Genomic DNA, 15,103 nt, shown 5'->3' with positions numbered 1-15,103 from the left:
CAAAAATACAATAAAACATCATCATATACAATTCTCTTTGCAAGGTCCAATTCCATCTTAAAAATTAACTTATAAAGATGTACAAAAACAAACACTGATTTCAAATAAATAGAAAAGTAGAGGAAGAGCTGAATCTTTGTGTGTGTGTGAGCACGCCAGAATTGACACTTGAACTCAGGGCCAGGGCACTGACGTTGAGCTTTTTACTCAAGGCTGGCACTCTATCACTTGAGCTACAGACTTACTTCTGGCCTTTTGGTAGATAATTGCAGAGATAGGAATCTCACAGACTTTCCTGCCTGGGCTGACTTTGAACCTCGATTCTCAGATCTCAGCCTCCTGAATGGCTAGGATTACAGGTGGGAGCCAAGGTGCCAGCTTGTTTTTGTTGTTTTTAAATTAAAAGTTAAAAACACCAGCTGCATTACAAAATATGTGCAGGATGAAAGACATCGAGAGGGCTCGTGGGCCTTCAGAGTCCCAGTTGCAGTTCCAAGTGAGGTTTGCTGGGCTCAGAATTCACAATGGATGCCCCCGCTGAGGTCCTTCACGACGCCCTCTTTGATGAGCTTCAGGAGGAACTTGGTCTCCGTGGTGACGTTATGCATGGTCTGCCAGTCCATAGCCGCCATGCACTGATTGCCAAAGTAGTGCAAGGGTGTTCTGGGCTGAGTGAGATCGTACCCAAAACCCACTAAGCTGACTTCATCGCACAGATGTGTGGCTAACACCACGGCAATAATGCCCATAGTGGGGACATTCTGGGGGGAAAAGAAGAACATAGACCAAATTAGAAAATAAAAATTGTGAGCACAATTCATCGCTTTGCAAAGACTGTGCACACCAGGCAGTCATAAAAGCTGCCATTCGATACGTCAGTCAAGTTTACCTGTCAGAGAATTTTGAAATCTACCTCTCAAGATAGGAAACGTCTAAAATATGGTCTGTGATATGAGTACATCCTCAAGAGCCAGCACGGCAGTACATGTACCACAATAAGTGTTTCCTTAAGCTTCGACCTGCAGTGGCTAGAAGCACAAAGCAAGCCCCACTGTCTTCCTGTCTTCCTCCCTCCCACCCCCCCTTCCTTTCCTCCCCCCACCTCTCTCTTTGGTGCCAGTCATCAGGGTTTGAACTCAGGGCCTCCAGCTAGCTCAGCTGGCATTATCAGAGGGCACTTGACCATTTGAAATGCCTGACATTTTACTATTTATTTAGGAGATGGGAGTCTCCAGGACTTTTTTTTTTTTTTTTTTTTTTGGCCAGTCCTGGGCCTTGGACTCCGGGCCTGAGCACTGTCCCTGGCTTCTTCCCGCTCAAGGCTAGCACTCCGCCACTTGAGCCACAGCGCCGCTTCTGGCCGTTTTCTGTATATGTGGTGCTGGGGAATCGAACCTAGGGCCTCGTGTATCCGAGGCAGGCACTCTTGCCACTAGGCTATATCCCCAGCCCTCCAGGACTTTTCTGGATGGGCTAGTACCAAACCTTGATTCTCTAGATCTCAGCCTCCAGAGTAACTACAATTAGAAGCACAAGCCACTGGCACCCAGCTAAGCAATCTCTTAATAATGAACATTTTGGCTTTTTTTAGTTCTTCGCTATTAATATCATGGTAAACATTCTATAATACTAGATGTAGTTTTCTCTTCCTCAAATTTTAAGGGTAAAATTTCTGGGTCAAAGGCTACACATGCAATTTGTTTATATTTCTATCTTCTATTAAGTTCTTTTGTGCTTTTTAAGAGAGGGTCTCAGCCAGGCACTGGTGGCTCACATCTGTAATCCTAGCTACTCAGAAGGCTAAGATATGAGGATTATGGTTTGAAGCCAGCTTGGGCATGAAAAGTTGGGGACCCTTAATTAACCATGGAAAAGCCACGAGTGGAGCTGTGGCTTATGTGGTAGAGTGCCAGCCTTGAGTAAAAAAGCTAAAGGACAAAGCTCCAGTACTGGCAAAAAAGAAAAGGAGTCTTATGTTACCCTGCAACCCTCCTGGTTTCAATTTCTTAAGTGGGATTACAGGTGCAACCACCTTGCCTGTCCAAGATTATTCACATGTAAAATTGATTCATATTGCTAAACCATCCTCCAGCGAAGTGCTAACTAGAAGTCCCAGAGGGGTGAGGGCCATTTCAACCATGAGAAACCTGAGGCCAAGATATACTGTAAAAAACACAGAGTGACTAATAAATGACTACTGGAGATGATCTGGCTATACAGTTGAACTCAGGCAGTGAGACAAGAACATGAGGCATGAATATCTCTCCTCTTTTTTTTTTTTTTTGCCAGTCCTGGGGTTTGAACTCAGGGCCTGAGCACTGTCCTTGGCTTCTTCTTTCTCAAGCCTAGCACTCTGCAAACTTGAGCCACAGCACCGCTTCTGGCCTTTTTCTATATAAGTGGTGCTGAGGAATTGAACCCAGGGCTTCATGTATACGAGGCAAGCACTCTTGCCACTAGGCCATATTCCCAGCCCCTGAATATGTCTCCTCTTGAATGCAGAGAACAGTTAGCTTTGAGATGGATTAAAAGAAATACCTTATCTCGGCCCCAGAATCTCGACTGAGGCTCAGAGTATTGAAGGATGTCAAAGGCAGTCTCTCTGATAATAACCGGATTCAAAATCCTGAAATGTTTTGGCTGTAATGGTATTTTCTCGGCCACCTGCTTCCAAAAGAAGAGTCGCACCCAGAATGGCTAAGGGAAGCAAGCAAGCAATCAATACGCAATGGAGTTAGTTAGCCTGTCAGTAGAGGGTGAGGAAGCATTTCTTGCTAACTAGGCCAAGGCCACGGGCATCACCTCATGTGATCTGTGCTCCGCAGCAAGCGGCAGAGTCATTTTGATCTATAGAAATCTAGTGCCTTGACAAAAAACAAACAAACAAACAAAAAACTCTGGAAGAATTACAAAGGCAGTACTGGCCAAGCATAGAAACTACAGAACTAGCTCTTGACTGTTTAAGGAAGAAATTTCTCAGGGAATGACCTAAGTTCCGAAGCCTTTTTCCAGTGTACGGCCATTATTTTGTTCAAGAAAGGGTATTAAGTGCTGGTATTAAGGGTATTAAGGGCTCTGCCAGGAGGGGCCCCTCCTTGCTTTTCTCTCTACTGACTATTTCCTAGTCCTATAGGGTTGAATGACAACTGACTGTAACTCGCATCCTATGGGGCTTCATCCAACAGAGCTTCCATCCAATAAAACCCAGAAGACCAGGACAGCCTGCCCAGAGTCAAGTTTTGGAGATATGAATTGTTAGTCCCATGGGGCTTATGAGGAAAGGATAGCATGTTGTAGTAGCTTGGCAGACAGCCAATTTGTGATCGCTTATAAAAAATACAAATACACTCCTTGACTGATGAAATTTAGAGCAACATCATAACAGTAAAGTAATCGAATTGATTATTGTAAAGACCCAACAAAAAGAGGTGACCAAATACGGGCCATCTCCTCCACACTGGCTCTTCTGGCATGCTTTGAATTACTCCAAGGTCAGTGACTGAAGCATTCTGGGGAATGGCTTTGGAACTGCATGCACATCGCGCATCTTTAACATTTACATCTATCCAAGTAAATCTCAATTCTAGAACTAATTCAAAGTCATGTCAACACAAGACTAAAAGTAAAGTGGTGATCTCAATCTTAGTGACAGAAATCTTGGTTTGTTCCAAAGTTGACATTCCCAGTAAGTAATGACCACCATGGTTATGCACGACTCCAAATCAGATTCGGAAGGCAATTAGGAGCAAGGTGTTCCATGGGGTTTCCTTTGGAAGACAACACAAAGGTAGACATTCCAGCACTGTGTGTGGCTAAAAATCGAAGTCCATAATTATAATCTGAGAATCCTTCGCTTTTAACTAAAGCACATTTGACAGAGGAAGTTCTAGTGCTTACCAGGCTCTCATTTTTTATCATTGCTTGAAGCCAGTTGAGGTCAACACTTTTAAATAAAACAGCAACGAACAAATCATTGGCATAATATTCACCCTCAGATAAGGGTGCACCTTCTGGGTAAGTCATCCTTATAGTAGTTTTGTTTCCAACATGCTCAGAATACCCTTCAACTGGTGCGCTGTTTAACCTATTCAAATCAAAAGAACGAAGACAGTAACAAAGCAAGCCATCAGCCTTCTTACCCCATCATGTGGAATCCCAGGTCATGCATGGCCACTGCAATGCCAGGAATGAGCGTACTACATCCATCATCCAGATGAGGAAACAGAAGCACTGAGCAGGTAGCACGCTTGCCCCAAACCACGAAGGTACCACGTGAACACATCATCACTCTTAGGATCAAAATACCTGGAGTGGTGGATTCTGTCATCGTCCCTCATTAACTAGCCACACTGCTCCATTCCCTCCATTTCTGATATTAATGCCTTAGACTCCCAGACTAGAAACCTTAGTGCTTTCTGACAAAAATGTCAAAGTGTCAGAAAATTCTGTCCTGACATTTTCAATGTCTCTTGGACTAACATCTGTCATCACTTCCACTTTCTGTGCTTGCATCCTTCATGCCTTCTGAATGTGACCCCATCCCTCCTTTCCCGTTTTCAACCCACCTGTCTACCACTGCTGGAAAAATGGAGTCAGGAGGGGGTTGGGGATATGGCCTAGTGGTAAAGTGCTCACCTCGTATACATGAAGCCCTGGGTTCAATTCCCCAGCACCACATACATAGAAAACGGCCAGAAGTAGTGCTGTGGCTCAAGTAGCAAAGTGTTAGCCTTGAGCAAAAAGAAGCCAGGGACAGTGCTCAGGCCCTGAGTCTAAGCCCCAGGACTGGGAAAAAATAAATAAACAAAAAAATAAAAAATATAATTTGGGCTGGGGATATAGCCTAGTGGCAAGAGCGCTTGCCTCGTATACTTGAAGCCCTGGGTTCAATTCCCAGCACCACATATACAGAAAACGGCCAGAAGGGGCGCTGTGGCTCAAGTGGCAGAGTGCTAGCCTTGAGCAAAAAGAAGCCAGGGACAGTGCTCAGGCCCTGAGTCCAAGGCCCAGGACTGGCAAAAAAAAAAAAAAAAAATGGAGTCAGAACTCAGCTCTCACCAAGGCCCTGGCTCTGCACATCATAGGGCAGAGCCAGTGAATCAATTCAATGTATTAAGGACTCGAAAAGTATCCCTACATCTTACAGCCAATGATCCTGCTTTAAAGAACTCCTCCAAGGAAACAATCAGAGTTGTACAAAAAGGGACATGAATATGAATTTGCAAAGCATTTTCATAGTAACCGAAACAAAACCAAAAAAATCCAGAAACAATCTAAGCACTAGAATCACTAAATAAGTTTCTATAACTTCACCCAAAAAAAGAAAAAAAACCAAGAATGCAAAATGAGCTCAGAACTATTCATAATAGTAAGCAAAAACTATGCTGGTGGCTCATGCCCATAATCCTGGCTACTCAGGAGGCTGAGATCTGAGGATCATGGTTCAAAGCCAGCCCAGGCAGGAAAGTCCATGAGACTCTTATGCCCCATGAACCAACAGAAAACCAGAAGTGGTGCTGTGGTTCAATGTGGTAGTGTGCTAGCCTTGAGCTGAAGTGCTCAGAGTTGGCGCCTAGGCCCCGAGTTCAAGCCCCAGGACAGGGACAGAAAAAGAAAAATGCCAAAAGTGGAGGTATAGCTCAAGTGGCAGGGTGTCAGTGTGGAGTGAACGTGCCAAGCAAGAGCCTGAGACCCTGAGTTTAAGCCCAATGCTGGTACACACACACTCACACACACACAAATGTACTCAGAATTAAGTGTCTAGAGTAAAAGTAAATAAAAAGAGTAAACAATACTGGTGGTTATTTATGAGTAATTATATTTTCTTCCTTATATTTTTATAATCATTAATTTTATCTTCTATAACTGAAAAAAAAGTTTTGTGGGGCTGGGGATATGGCCTAGTGGCAAGAGTGCCTGCCTCATACACATGAGGCCCTGGGTTCAATTCCCCAGCACCACATATACAGAAAACAGCCAGAAGTGGCGCTGTGGCTCAAGTGGCAGAGTGCTAGCCTTGAGCAAAAAGAAGCCAGGGGCAGTGCTCAGGCCCTGAGTTCAAGGCCCAGGACTGGCCAAAAAAAAAAAAAAGTTTTGTGTAGTGGGGATTGAATTTAGGTTAGGTAATTGCTACACACTTGGAAAAATACATTTTAAATATTTGTTTATTGCTGATACTGTGTTTTGAGTTTGGGGCCTCATTCTTATTTAGCTTGCTTACTTAGCTGGCAATCTACCACTTGAGCCACACCTCCAGACCAGATTTTAGCTGGTTATTTTGGAGATAAAGTCTCAAGGACTTTTCTGCTAGGGCTGGCTTTGAACCACAATCTTTTGGATCTCCCCCTTATGAGAAGTTAGGGTTACATGTGTGAGCCAGTGGCACGCACTGGAAGAGCTATTTTTAAGAACAGTTCAATGCCTGTCACGGCCAAGTGTGTTTTCCATCTGTTCTCTATGCAGGCCAGCACTGTCTTTCAGGGCTCACTAGCTAAGTCGTGCTTCTGAAGTCCAGGATCCCCTGGTGTCATTCTCCTGCTGTGTCTTCCTGTCACCCTGCTTGGCAGCCTTCCTCTGCTAGCTCACCTGATTCTACCCATCGACCCAAACTTCCTCTTACAGACTTGGCAATGACTGCATTCCACAGCATGCCCCTCTAATTTACAAGCACTGTGGCACAATTTGGACATGGTATCATTTTGTATTTTGTTCCAACTGCTCAAACAGTAAATCCCTTGGGGTCAGGGACCCCGAAGATGTGAGAGCCCCTCACTGTCCCTGGAGCCGCACTAAGCCAGGTACTAGACTGAGACCTAGAGGAGAAAGGCTGGTTTTCAAGGCATAGGTACCTTATCACAACATCAAACTGGTTCAGGGTGTGGCCCAGTTCTAGTCCGTGCAGTATTCCACCACTTCCAATAACCACGCACCGCCTACAGGGCTTGGCTTGCAAGTGATCAGGGAAGTCGTGCTCAGGCAATACATCCAGGAGCTCTTGGACTTGGCTGGAGAACTTCCGGAATCCGAAAGGAGGGTCATACGTGTCCTGGCTTTCACTCACTTTGGAAACTTTCTTCATGAAAGGCACCAAGTCCACGTCATACCTGTGCTCAAATAACAGTGCCATTGCCGTCTTCGCAAACTTGGGCCGACATTCTTCCTGCAAGACTTGCTGAGCGTATTTCTGAGCCCTCTGGAATGGAATCACATACAGCTGAATCTCAATACTGTTCAGCATTAGAAATATCCTCTTACAGATGACTTCTGTCCTCTGGTGTCTGATGTAGCTCCTTTGTGGATCACTGCCTCTTAACACTGTGTGATGGGAGAAACGCTGCAGAGTGTTTCTTTCATAGCACAGATAAAGCAAGAAGGCTTCCCATCTCCCCCTCCTACTCCTGGCCTAACATTGCACAAATAAGTTTGGAGGAAAAAACTGACTTGATAGTCTTAATACTTCATGTTTCAATCAAGCACCAGTGGCTCATGCCTAGGCTGAGATCTGAGGATCACAGTTCAAAGTCAGTCCGGGCAAGAAAGCCCATGAAACTCTTCCATCAAGCACCCAAAAGAAAACAAAAGCTGGAAGTAAAGCTACAGCTCAAGTGGTAGAGTGGTAGAGAGCCAGCCTCAAGTGAAAAAGCTAAGGAACAGTACTGAGGCCAAGTTCAAGCTTTAGTACCAACACACACACACGCACGCTTCCTATTTCACATTCCCACCTAAGCAGGATAAGAAACGGGCTTGTTTGTGAGTTAGGGTAATGAATGCCACAGAGGTTTGGAAGGCAAATTACCTTAAATGTTACCAGGGAACAATGTTCCACTAACACAGAAAGTGTGCTGGTTTCAGATGCGTTTTCCCAGCATTTTCCAGGTTTGTATCAGCAAGGGACTGTAGCTGACCATTGGCTGGACACAGAACCTAGGAGGGGCAGGCTATACATGTCCTGTCAGCCACAGTCTTCTCTTAGCTCGGTGTGGAGAAACGGTGCCTTGGAACTATTGTCAAGTGATTCTTCCTAGTCCTTTTGCTTCAGGCCTTTGCCTCCATATTCAGTAGCCCTGCTCTGCCCTGAGCACTGGAGTCTCTCCTGCATGCTCGGGGTGTGTACACCAGTGCCTGAAGGCATGTGAGGTATCATGTCTGGTATTTATTCCTAGGATTTCGTCAGGTTTTCTGAACTCGGTCAGTATCTTCGGTATTCTTATTGTTTTAAATAAGAGTTTTAAATGTTTATTACCCCATCTATTTTTTTCTCAGAGCCTTGTAATTATCAGATTTTTGGTAAAATAAATTTTTAAAGGAATCCATCTACCCAATTACACAGAAATGTTTTAAATATTATAGCTTAAAAAAAAGTCACTACTGCTTAAGAGCCCATGGTCTACATCTTGAGGTTCTGAATTTATTTCTGAAAGAGGAAATGCCTCAGAGTTGATGTTAGAGGGATGTAAATAGGTGTAAGACGTGATTTAAAAGATGCTTTTGCTCTAAGTTAAGCAGGATAAAAGCTGGACACTCAGTCTCCTCCTTCATTTTTCAATCACTGATGATAAGCATCTTATGACAGAAGGCAAGCTTTCCTTCAGATAGCTAATGACTTCCTCTTACCAACTCATAAAAAAATGTGCAAAAGCTACAGACTACTTGCTAGGCCTCGAGACAAAGACTGAGCTATGGTTAACCAGGCCATACTTGCAACTCAATGTTTTGTTTTTTTAATTGTCAAGGTGATGTACAGAGGGGTTTCAGTTACATACGTAAGGCAGTGAGTACATTTCTTGTCAAACTTGTTACCTCCTCCCTCATTTTTCTTCCACCTTCCTGCCTCCCCAATTCCTCCCCCTGCCCCGAATTGTACGGTTGGTTGGTTTATAGCATATAGTCTTATAAGTATTGCTATTGCATTGGTTCACCTTTTGCCCTTTGTCTCACCATTTTGACGTTGCCCTTTCCTTCCCTAGTTCAGATAAACATATATACAATACCCAGGGCACCAAAATCAGTTACAGGGACAACAGAGTAAAATCATAGGGGAGAAAAACAAAAGAAAAAGGCATAATTTCACATAGTACGTTGAAAATAACAACGATAAACCACTTATTTCCAAACTTGGGAGTCCATTTCACTTAGAATCAAGATGGTTTTAACTATCTATCTTTTCTACTCCTGCCCTCAATTCTTTCTATTTAACTTAAGGCCAGGGCAGTGCCTGATAACACCCCCCTGCACCGCCCCCCCACTCACGCACACATTCCTGAAGATGTACAAGTTCTGTTTCCCATGGCTGCCACATAATAAATCCCCTTTTCTCCCTTTACTATGTCTCTTAATTTGGCATATGGGGTTTAACTGGCCAGACCTAATAATGGACTCCCGGACTATAAAATCTAGTTCCATATTCAACTGTCACCATTCACCCTGTAGACCTTGAGAAATGGTCATTAGCATCTTTACTCTGAGAACTTAAGGTCAGAAGAGCTTTGAGCTGGCAAGCTACCCCCAGCTACGGAAATAGCAGCCACTACCCACAGATAATAGCACACAAACCACTAAGAGCAAGGATTTGCATAGATAACCACCTCCTGGGGAATCGTCCCCAAGCCAAGCCAGGAACCTGTCATGACCCTCGTCTCCCTGACCCTTTCCAAGTCAAATGACACCCAACTGGGAGAAGTGAACAAACAGAAGGACCACATACACAAATGCACATTCATCCCAAGCCTCAGGGCTGAAGGTGAACAGCGACTGTTAAAGAGTCCTAAGGGCCTCCTCTGTCACTCTAGGGTGATACCTCAAGCACCCGGTCTTATAAAATCTCTCTGAATATAAGAGGAGCTAAGAAGTATCAAAGAGACAGAGAAGCATCTCCAGCGACCTAGGAAGCCGAGCCGGCCCTGCTGCCAGATCTTCTCTTTAAGTTTCATTTGGAAAGGAGTGAAATTTCATTCCATTCTCATTCTGGCAAAGAGCTCAATTTCAGGCTTCAAATTTAATTTTCTAGACTGTGAACAGAGCACAAGGCTTAGCCAATCATTCTGATTGTAACCCCTTCTGTGCCGGATTCCCAGCTGGGACAGGACATAAATCATGGCATTCTAAATGCCCCTGGCAATCAAACCACAACAGGCCCTCCTCCCATCCCCCCTTTTAGTTCAACTTTTTTTTTTAAAGACATGGGGGGTTCTGAGAGAACCCTGGGGTGATTTAAACCTGTAATCCCAGCGTCTTCCTCTCTCTCTTCACGGCTCCCTGAGTTCAAAGCTCAGAGGACAATGTCTCACCTTAAAGAGCTGGAGTAGTGAGAGAAGACACCTGCTGCTTTGCCACTGGCTTCCAGCAAGAGGACTTGCTGGTGAGTCTGGGGTCTGGGGGGCACCCTCCAAGCGAGGCCTCAGGCACGCAGGGGCAGTCAATGCTCTTGCAGGACACAAGACAACGCTCAAATCCAGGGATGGAAATTGCTTTTGTTTATAGTGTCAGTATAGGAGGCTTTAACACAGGCCTGATTACGGGTTCTTGTTTTGCTCAAGGCTGGAGCTCTACCACTTGAGCCACACCTTCACTCTCAGTTTTCCTCCAGTGGTAAACTGGAGATTAGAGTCTCCAGACTTTCTTGCCTAGGCTGGCTTCCAAATGCAATTCTTAGATCTCAGCCTCCTGTGTAGCGAGGATTACAGACAGCTGCCACCGGCGCCAGGCTGCTTCGGTTTTAGAAAACTCTTCCAGGCTGAGCTGGCAGGCTGCTCACAATTAAGAATTAACAGACATCTGGTAGTTACAATTGTCCACGATATGGTGATTTGCCAGGGAAAACCACAATGTGAGAGGTCTTAAAATCAAATCATTTCCCTTAGTAAAATCCCCATTTCCATTTCTACTACATCATTTTAAGAATCATACTTCTCAGAAATACAACAGGTACATGGCATAATAGGAGATGATGCCCTACTGTAATTATTATTATCTTAATTTCAGGGCAAGGCAAATTATTTAGGTGGAAGAACTTACGTCTGGCGTAAAACACGGGAAGGAGCCCAGCTCCTCCATGGCTGTGCAATGGGGGCGGGAAGGGGGCTCAATAGAACTTGTGGGGTTTTGTTGTATGTTTTTTGTTTTGTGCCAGTCCTGGGTCTTAAACTTAGGGCCTGAATAATGTTCCTGAACTTTTTTGCTCAAGGTTAGTGCTCTACTACCACTTGAGCCACTGCTCCAGTGCTGGTTCATTTTTGATACTTAATTGGAGATGAGTCTCATGGATTTTCTTGTCTGGGCTGGCTTTGAACCATCAACTTCAGATCTCAGCCTCCTGAGTAGCTTACAGGATAATAGGTGTGAGCCACCAGCATCCGGCTAGAACTTGTGTTCAAGCTGAGATCCTGGTCTCTTAGCTCCCTGGGTTGCTGTGGTGGTGCTCAAAGCATTTTGCCTATTGCTAGGCACATGTCATAATTTTTGACACAGTTAGCTGTCACTTAAGTTACCAGTGTATAAAACTTTAAAAAGGCAGAAAATTTAAATAACCAAGTCAACAGAAGAATACTACAGAAATCCTCCACGAGTTCGTGGCTGTCAGGGGTGGGGGCTGAGTAAAGGACTATCAAGAGGCTTGGGGATGGAGACGTCCCAAAACTAAGCTGTGATGATGGTGATGGGACTCTGTCTACACGGACAGTTAACAAAAGCACATGCTTCAAAGATGCAAATCCAACAGATGATAGATTCTGTCACCTTCAGCTTTGAAGGAAAGACTGGACATTCTGGATCTATTAACTAGTAGCATCATCTTGGTTCAGGCACTGGACCCTGGGTGGAGACTTTGGTTTTCTGACACATCCCAGGGTGGTGTGTGGAAAGAGGGATGTGGCACCAAGAACAGGAAAGGCTGGGTGTGCGATGCTGGCTGGCGCCTCAGTGTGCTGACTAGCCCAACTGGGCAAAGCTGCTCACTGCAAACCCGCTAAATGGAGGCCTGTAGAGCTGGAGAGAAAACTGAGGAAACTGAGCCATAATTAACTACACTGCAAAGAATGCTGTCCCCAGGGTGATCTGTGGTCTTTAGCTCTCTGAGAGAGCCAGCCAAGTTCAAACTGCTACCACCTCGCCTAAATTAACACAAATGTGCCCATCACTCCTCAGATATCTTTTAAGTGCAATTTCACTTCTGAACCACACATTCAATGTGTTCGAGAGTCCCTTCAGAGACTACTCTTGTCTGGTTAACAACTGGTGTATTAAAGGACATTATAAAATAGAAAATACACACCCCTTCCTAATGTAGGCTGGGCCTGGTACAGTGGGACATCACAAAGGTCTGATAGGGCAGGCAAGGTGCCAATCACGCTGCAAGATGTTGATTGCAGCCAATCAAACCAACAGTGCCCCCTCTCCTGGCTACAAGACTGTCTTCGGCCAACACGCATCCAGAACAATTCAAATTTATCCACATGTTCATGTGGTAAGAATCAGATCTCCACAGACAGCCTGGAGCCAGGGGGCTCACAGTGAACCCCTGCTCTTAGCCACTGAGGACACTGAGAACCACACGAGGGACATGAGAGGTGCCCTTGATTCCCACACCCACAGTATGTAACAGAGTCCTCGTGAACGCTTTAGTGTGGTTTTCGAGGCCTTTCACGATCTGGCCCAGCCCTGTCCTGTTTTCCCTCTCACGGCCTGCTGTGCTTAGCCTCAAACCCTCAGTGACAGGCAACTCTCGCCATTCCTTTCATCTGCACAAACTGAGGCCTGGACTTTGGCACGCACCAGAGGAAGTGGGGTATCTTGTTAGAACTTTTCTGAAAAGTGGAGCATTTCAACAGGGGCAAAAAATGTTGCAAAGCTACTTTTTGTTGTGGTTGGGGGTGGTGGTTGTGGTAGGTCTGGGCACTGTCCCTGAGCTCTTTTGCTCAAGGCTAGCGCTCTACCACTGGGAGCTCTGCCTCTGGTTTTCTAGTGGTTGACTGGAGATAAGAATCTCATGGGGACTTTTCTGCCCAGCCTGGCAGATGTCAGCCTCCTAAGGAGACAGGATTACAGGCGTGAGCCACCAGCACCTGGCACAAAGCTATTTTTAAACACTGTCTTGCCATGCATGTTAGTACATGCCTAGAACCCCAGCACTTGGGAGGCTGAGGCAGGAGGCCAGGCTGCGATAAAATGAAATCCTATCTTAAAAAAAGAAAGTCCCAAGTAACAGAATAAAAAACACCTCCAGTCCAACAGTGAACATAGCATAATGCGTGAGATGATGTAATTTTCCCACAAAAATGTACGGGAAACTTGATCCTTTATTCCTTTAGTATTATTTGAGTAATTATTTATTTAAGATAGGATTCTCACTATGTAGCCCAGGCTGACCTTGAACTCAAGATCTTCCCGACTCTGCCTCCTGTGTGCTGGGTTTATAGGTATAAGCTACTATTTCTGCTTTTGTGTTACATTTTAACTGGAGAAAGTAAACCTTCTAGAACTCTTTCAGAAGCTGACTGGCATGGTGGTCACAAAGGATCTGACTGGCTTGTTCAGTTAGCTATACCCCTTCTTTCTTAAAATGTATTTTAAATTATGATAGAGGTGGATGTGTGCGGGATTACATTTACATGTGTCTGTCCTTACATACAGTGTCTTCTGTTCCCTCCCACCTCTCCCCATGAGTTGTGCAGTTCACGTTCATCAAAGTCCAGTGTGCTCCACTGCTGTGCCATTTCATCCTTTTTCCTTAGATTCTATACCCTCCCCCCACCCCTCTACGATATGCACGTGATATACTATATATAAGGTAAAGAATACAGAATTAGCAGCAAAAGAAAAAATGAATTAAGAAAAGAGTCCTTTGTTTCCATATCTTTTCAGTATGTATATTATTTTATATACATATAAAGAGGCAGTTCGGGTATTGTACCTTTGTGATTCTCTCCTAAGACTATTCTCTTTTGGTCTCTCTGTATGTGGGTATCTAGAATCCTGTGCAATTTGTCATATCCCAGTGTGTTTTAAATCTAACTTCCGCATATCAGAGGGAACATGCTCCATTTTTCTCTCTGCTCCTAACACACTCACTTAACATGATTTGGTCTAGTTCCATCCATTTCCCGGCAAATGACATTATTTTATTCTTTCTGATGGATGTGTAAAATTCCATTGTCTATAGCTACTGCATTTTTTGGATCCACTTATCTACGGTGGGGCATCTGGGTTGTTTCCATGTCTTGGCTATTGTGAATAGTGCGGCAATGAACATGGATGTTCAGATGGCCTTATCATATCCTGGTTCATGATGCTCAGGGCAGATGCCTAGGAATGGCTCTACCCCTTAATGCAGGCAGCAGACTGGGAGGCCAACCCTGCCTCTCAGGTACTCTACGCCGCCTTCCTACCTTCCTTTTCAGTGACTGGCAGGAATCCTCACAGGGCACTGGCACCTGTGAAGGGCTACTAAGGGTTCAACTGTCATCTTAGGTCTTAAAACTGACCTTTTTAGTCTATATGAAAGGACTTATATTCTACCATTCAGAGAAAAAAGGAGAGGAAAGGTTTTCACTAAAGAATGCTTAGAATTAAACAGACATATCAGTCATAGTTCTCACAAGCCTAATGTGTATTACATTTTTAATGTATATTGGGCAAACCTAATGTATGGAATGTACTCAAATAACCGGCTGTGGATTTTCTATACAATTTGAGTTCAATGAAATGAGAGAGCACACTGTGGCTGAGCTAATACCTCCTCTCCTCTCTGAATTGTAATATACAGAAGCACATAGTGAGTAACATAAAAGGTTATTTACCACATAACCCTGTCTCCCAAGTTCTTGTCTAAAAGACAGAGAAGACAGTTAAAATACTATGTAGAGCAAACGTTAGGAATGAAACCTGAAGAGGTTTGGAGAATAAGGAGGGGCTTCTTAGAAGGAATCCCTGGACTAAGATCTTATTTAGAAAAGGGCAACAGAGGCAAAGCACAGCTAAGGGCCCAGGCAGAGAAGACTGTAGAGCAAGCACAAATGGGCTACATGAAGCCGGAGAACTACATGCAAAAGAAAGAGGTTGGGCCCTGACTCACATCACATGCAAAAATTAACTCAACTGGATCAAAGAC

General features: G+C 44.5%; 1 protein-coding gene across 2 annotated transcripts in view; it reads right to left on the bottom strand.

Moving 5' to 3' along the window:
• Nucleotides 1-300: 300 nt before the first annotated feature.
• St3gal5 (ST3 beta-galactoside alpha-2,3-sialyltransferase 5) overlaps nucleotides 301-15,103 on the bottom strand; it is a 57,204-nt gene continuing 42,401 nt past the window's right edge. For both annotated transcript variants that reach the window (XM_048352564.1, XM_048352565.1), the window contains exons 4-7: nucleotides 6,849-7,192; nucleotides 3,898-4,084; nucleotides 2,539-2,697; nucleotides 301-761 (exon numbers count right to left, since the gene is read on the bottom strand). In XM_048352564.1, the coding sequence (XP_048208521.1) occupies nucleotides 513-761; nucleotides 2,539-2,697; nucleotides 3,898-4,084; nucleotides 6,849-7,192 (939 nt within the window). In that variant the 3' untranslated portion in view covers nucleotides 301-512. The remainder of the gene's footprint in view (nucleotides 762-2,538; nucleotides 2,698-3,897; nucleotides 4,085-6,848; nucleotides 7,193-15,103) is intronic.

This window comes from Perognathus longimembris, chromosome 8 (assembly GCF_023159225.1).
Source record: "Perognathus longimembris pacificus isolate PPM17 chromosome 8, ASM2315922v1, whole genome shotgun sequence".
In the NCBI taxonomy this organism is placed as follows: domain Eukaryota; kingdom Metazoa; phylum Chordata; class Mammalia; order Rodentia; family Heteromyidae; genus Perognathus; species Perognathus longimembris.
Note: the sequence above shows the minus strand (reverse complement) of the source record. Positions and strands in the feature narration are given on the sequence as shown.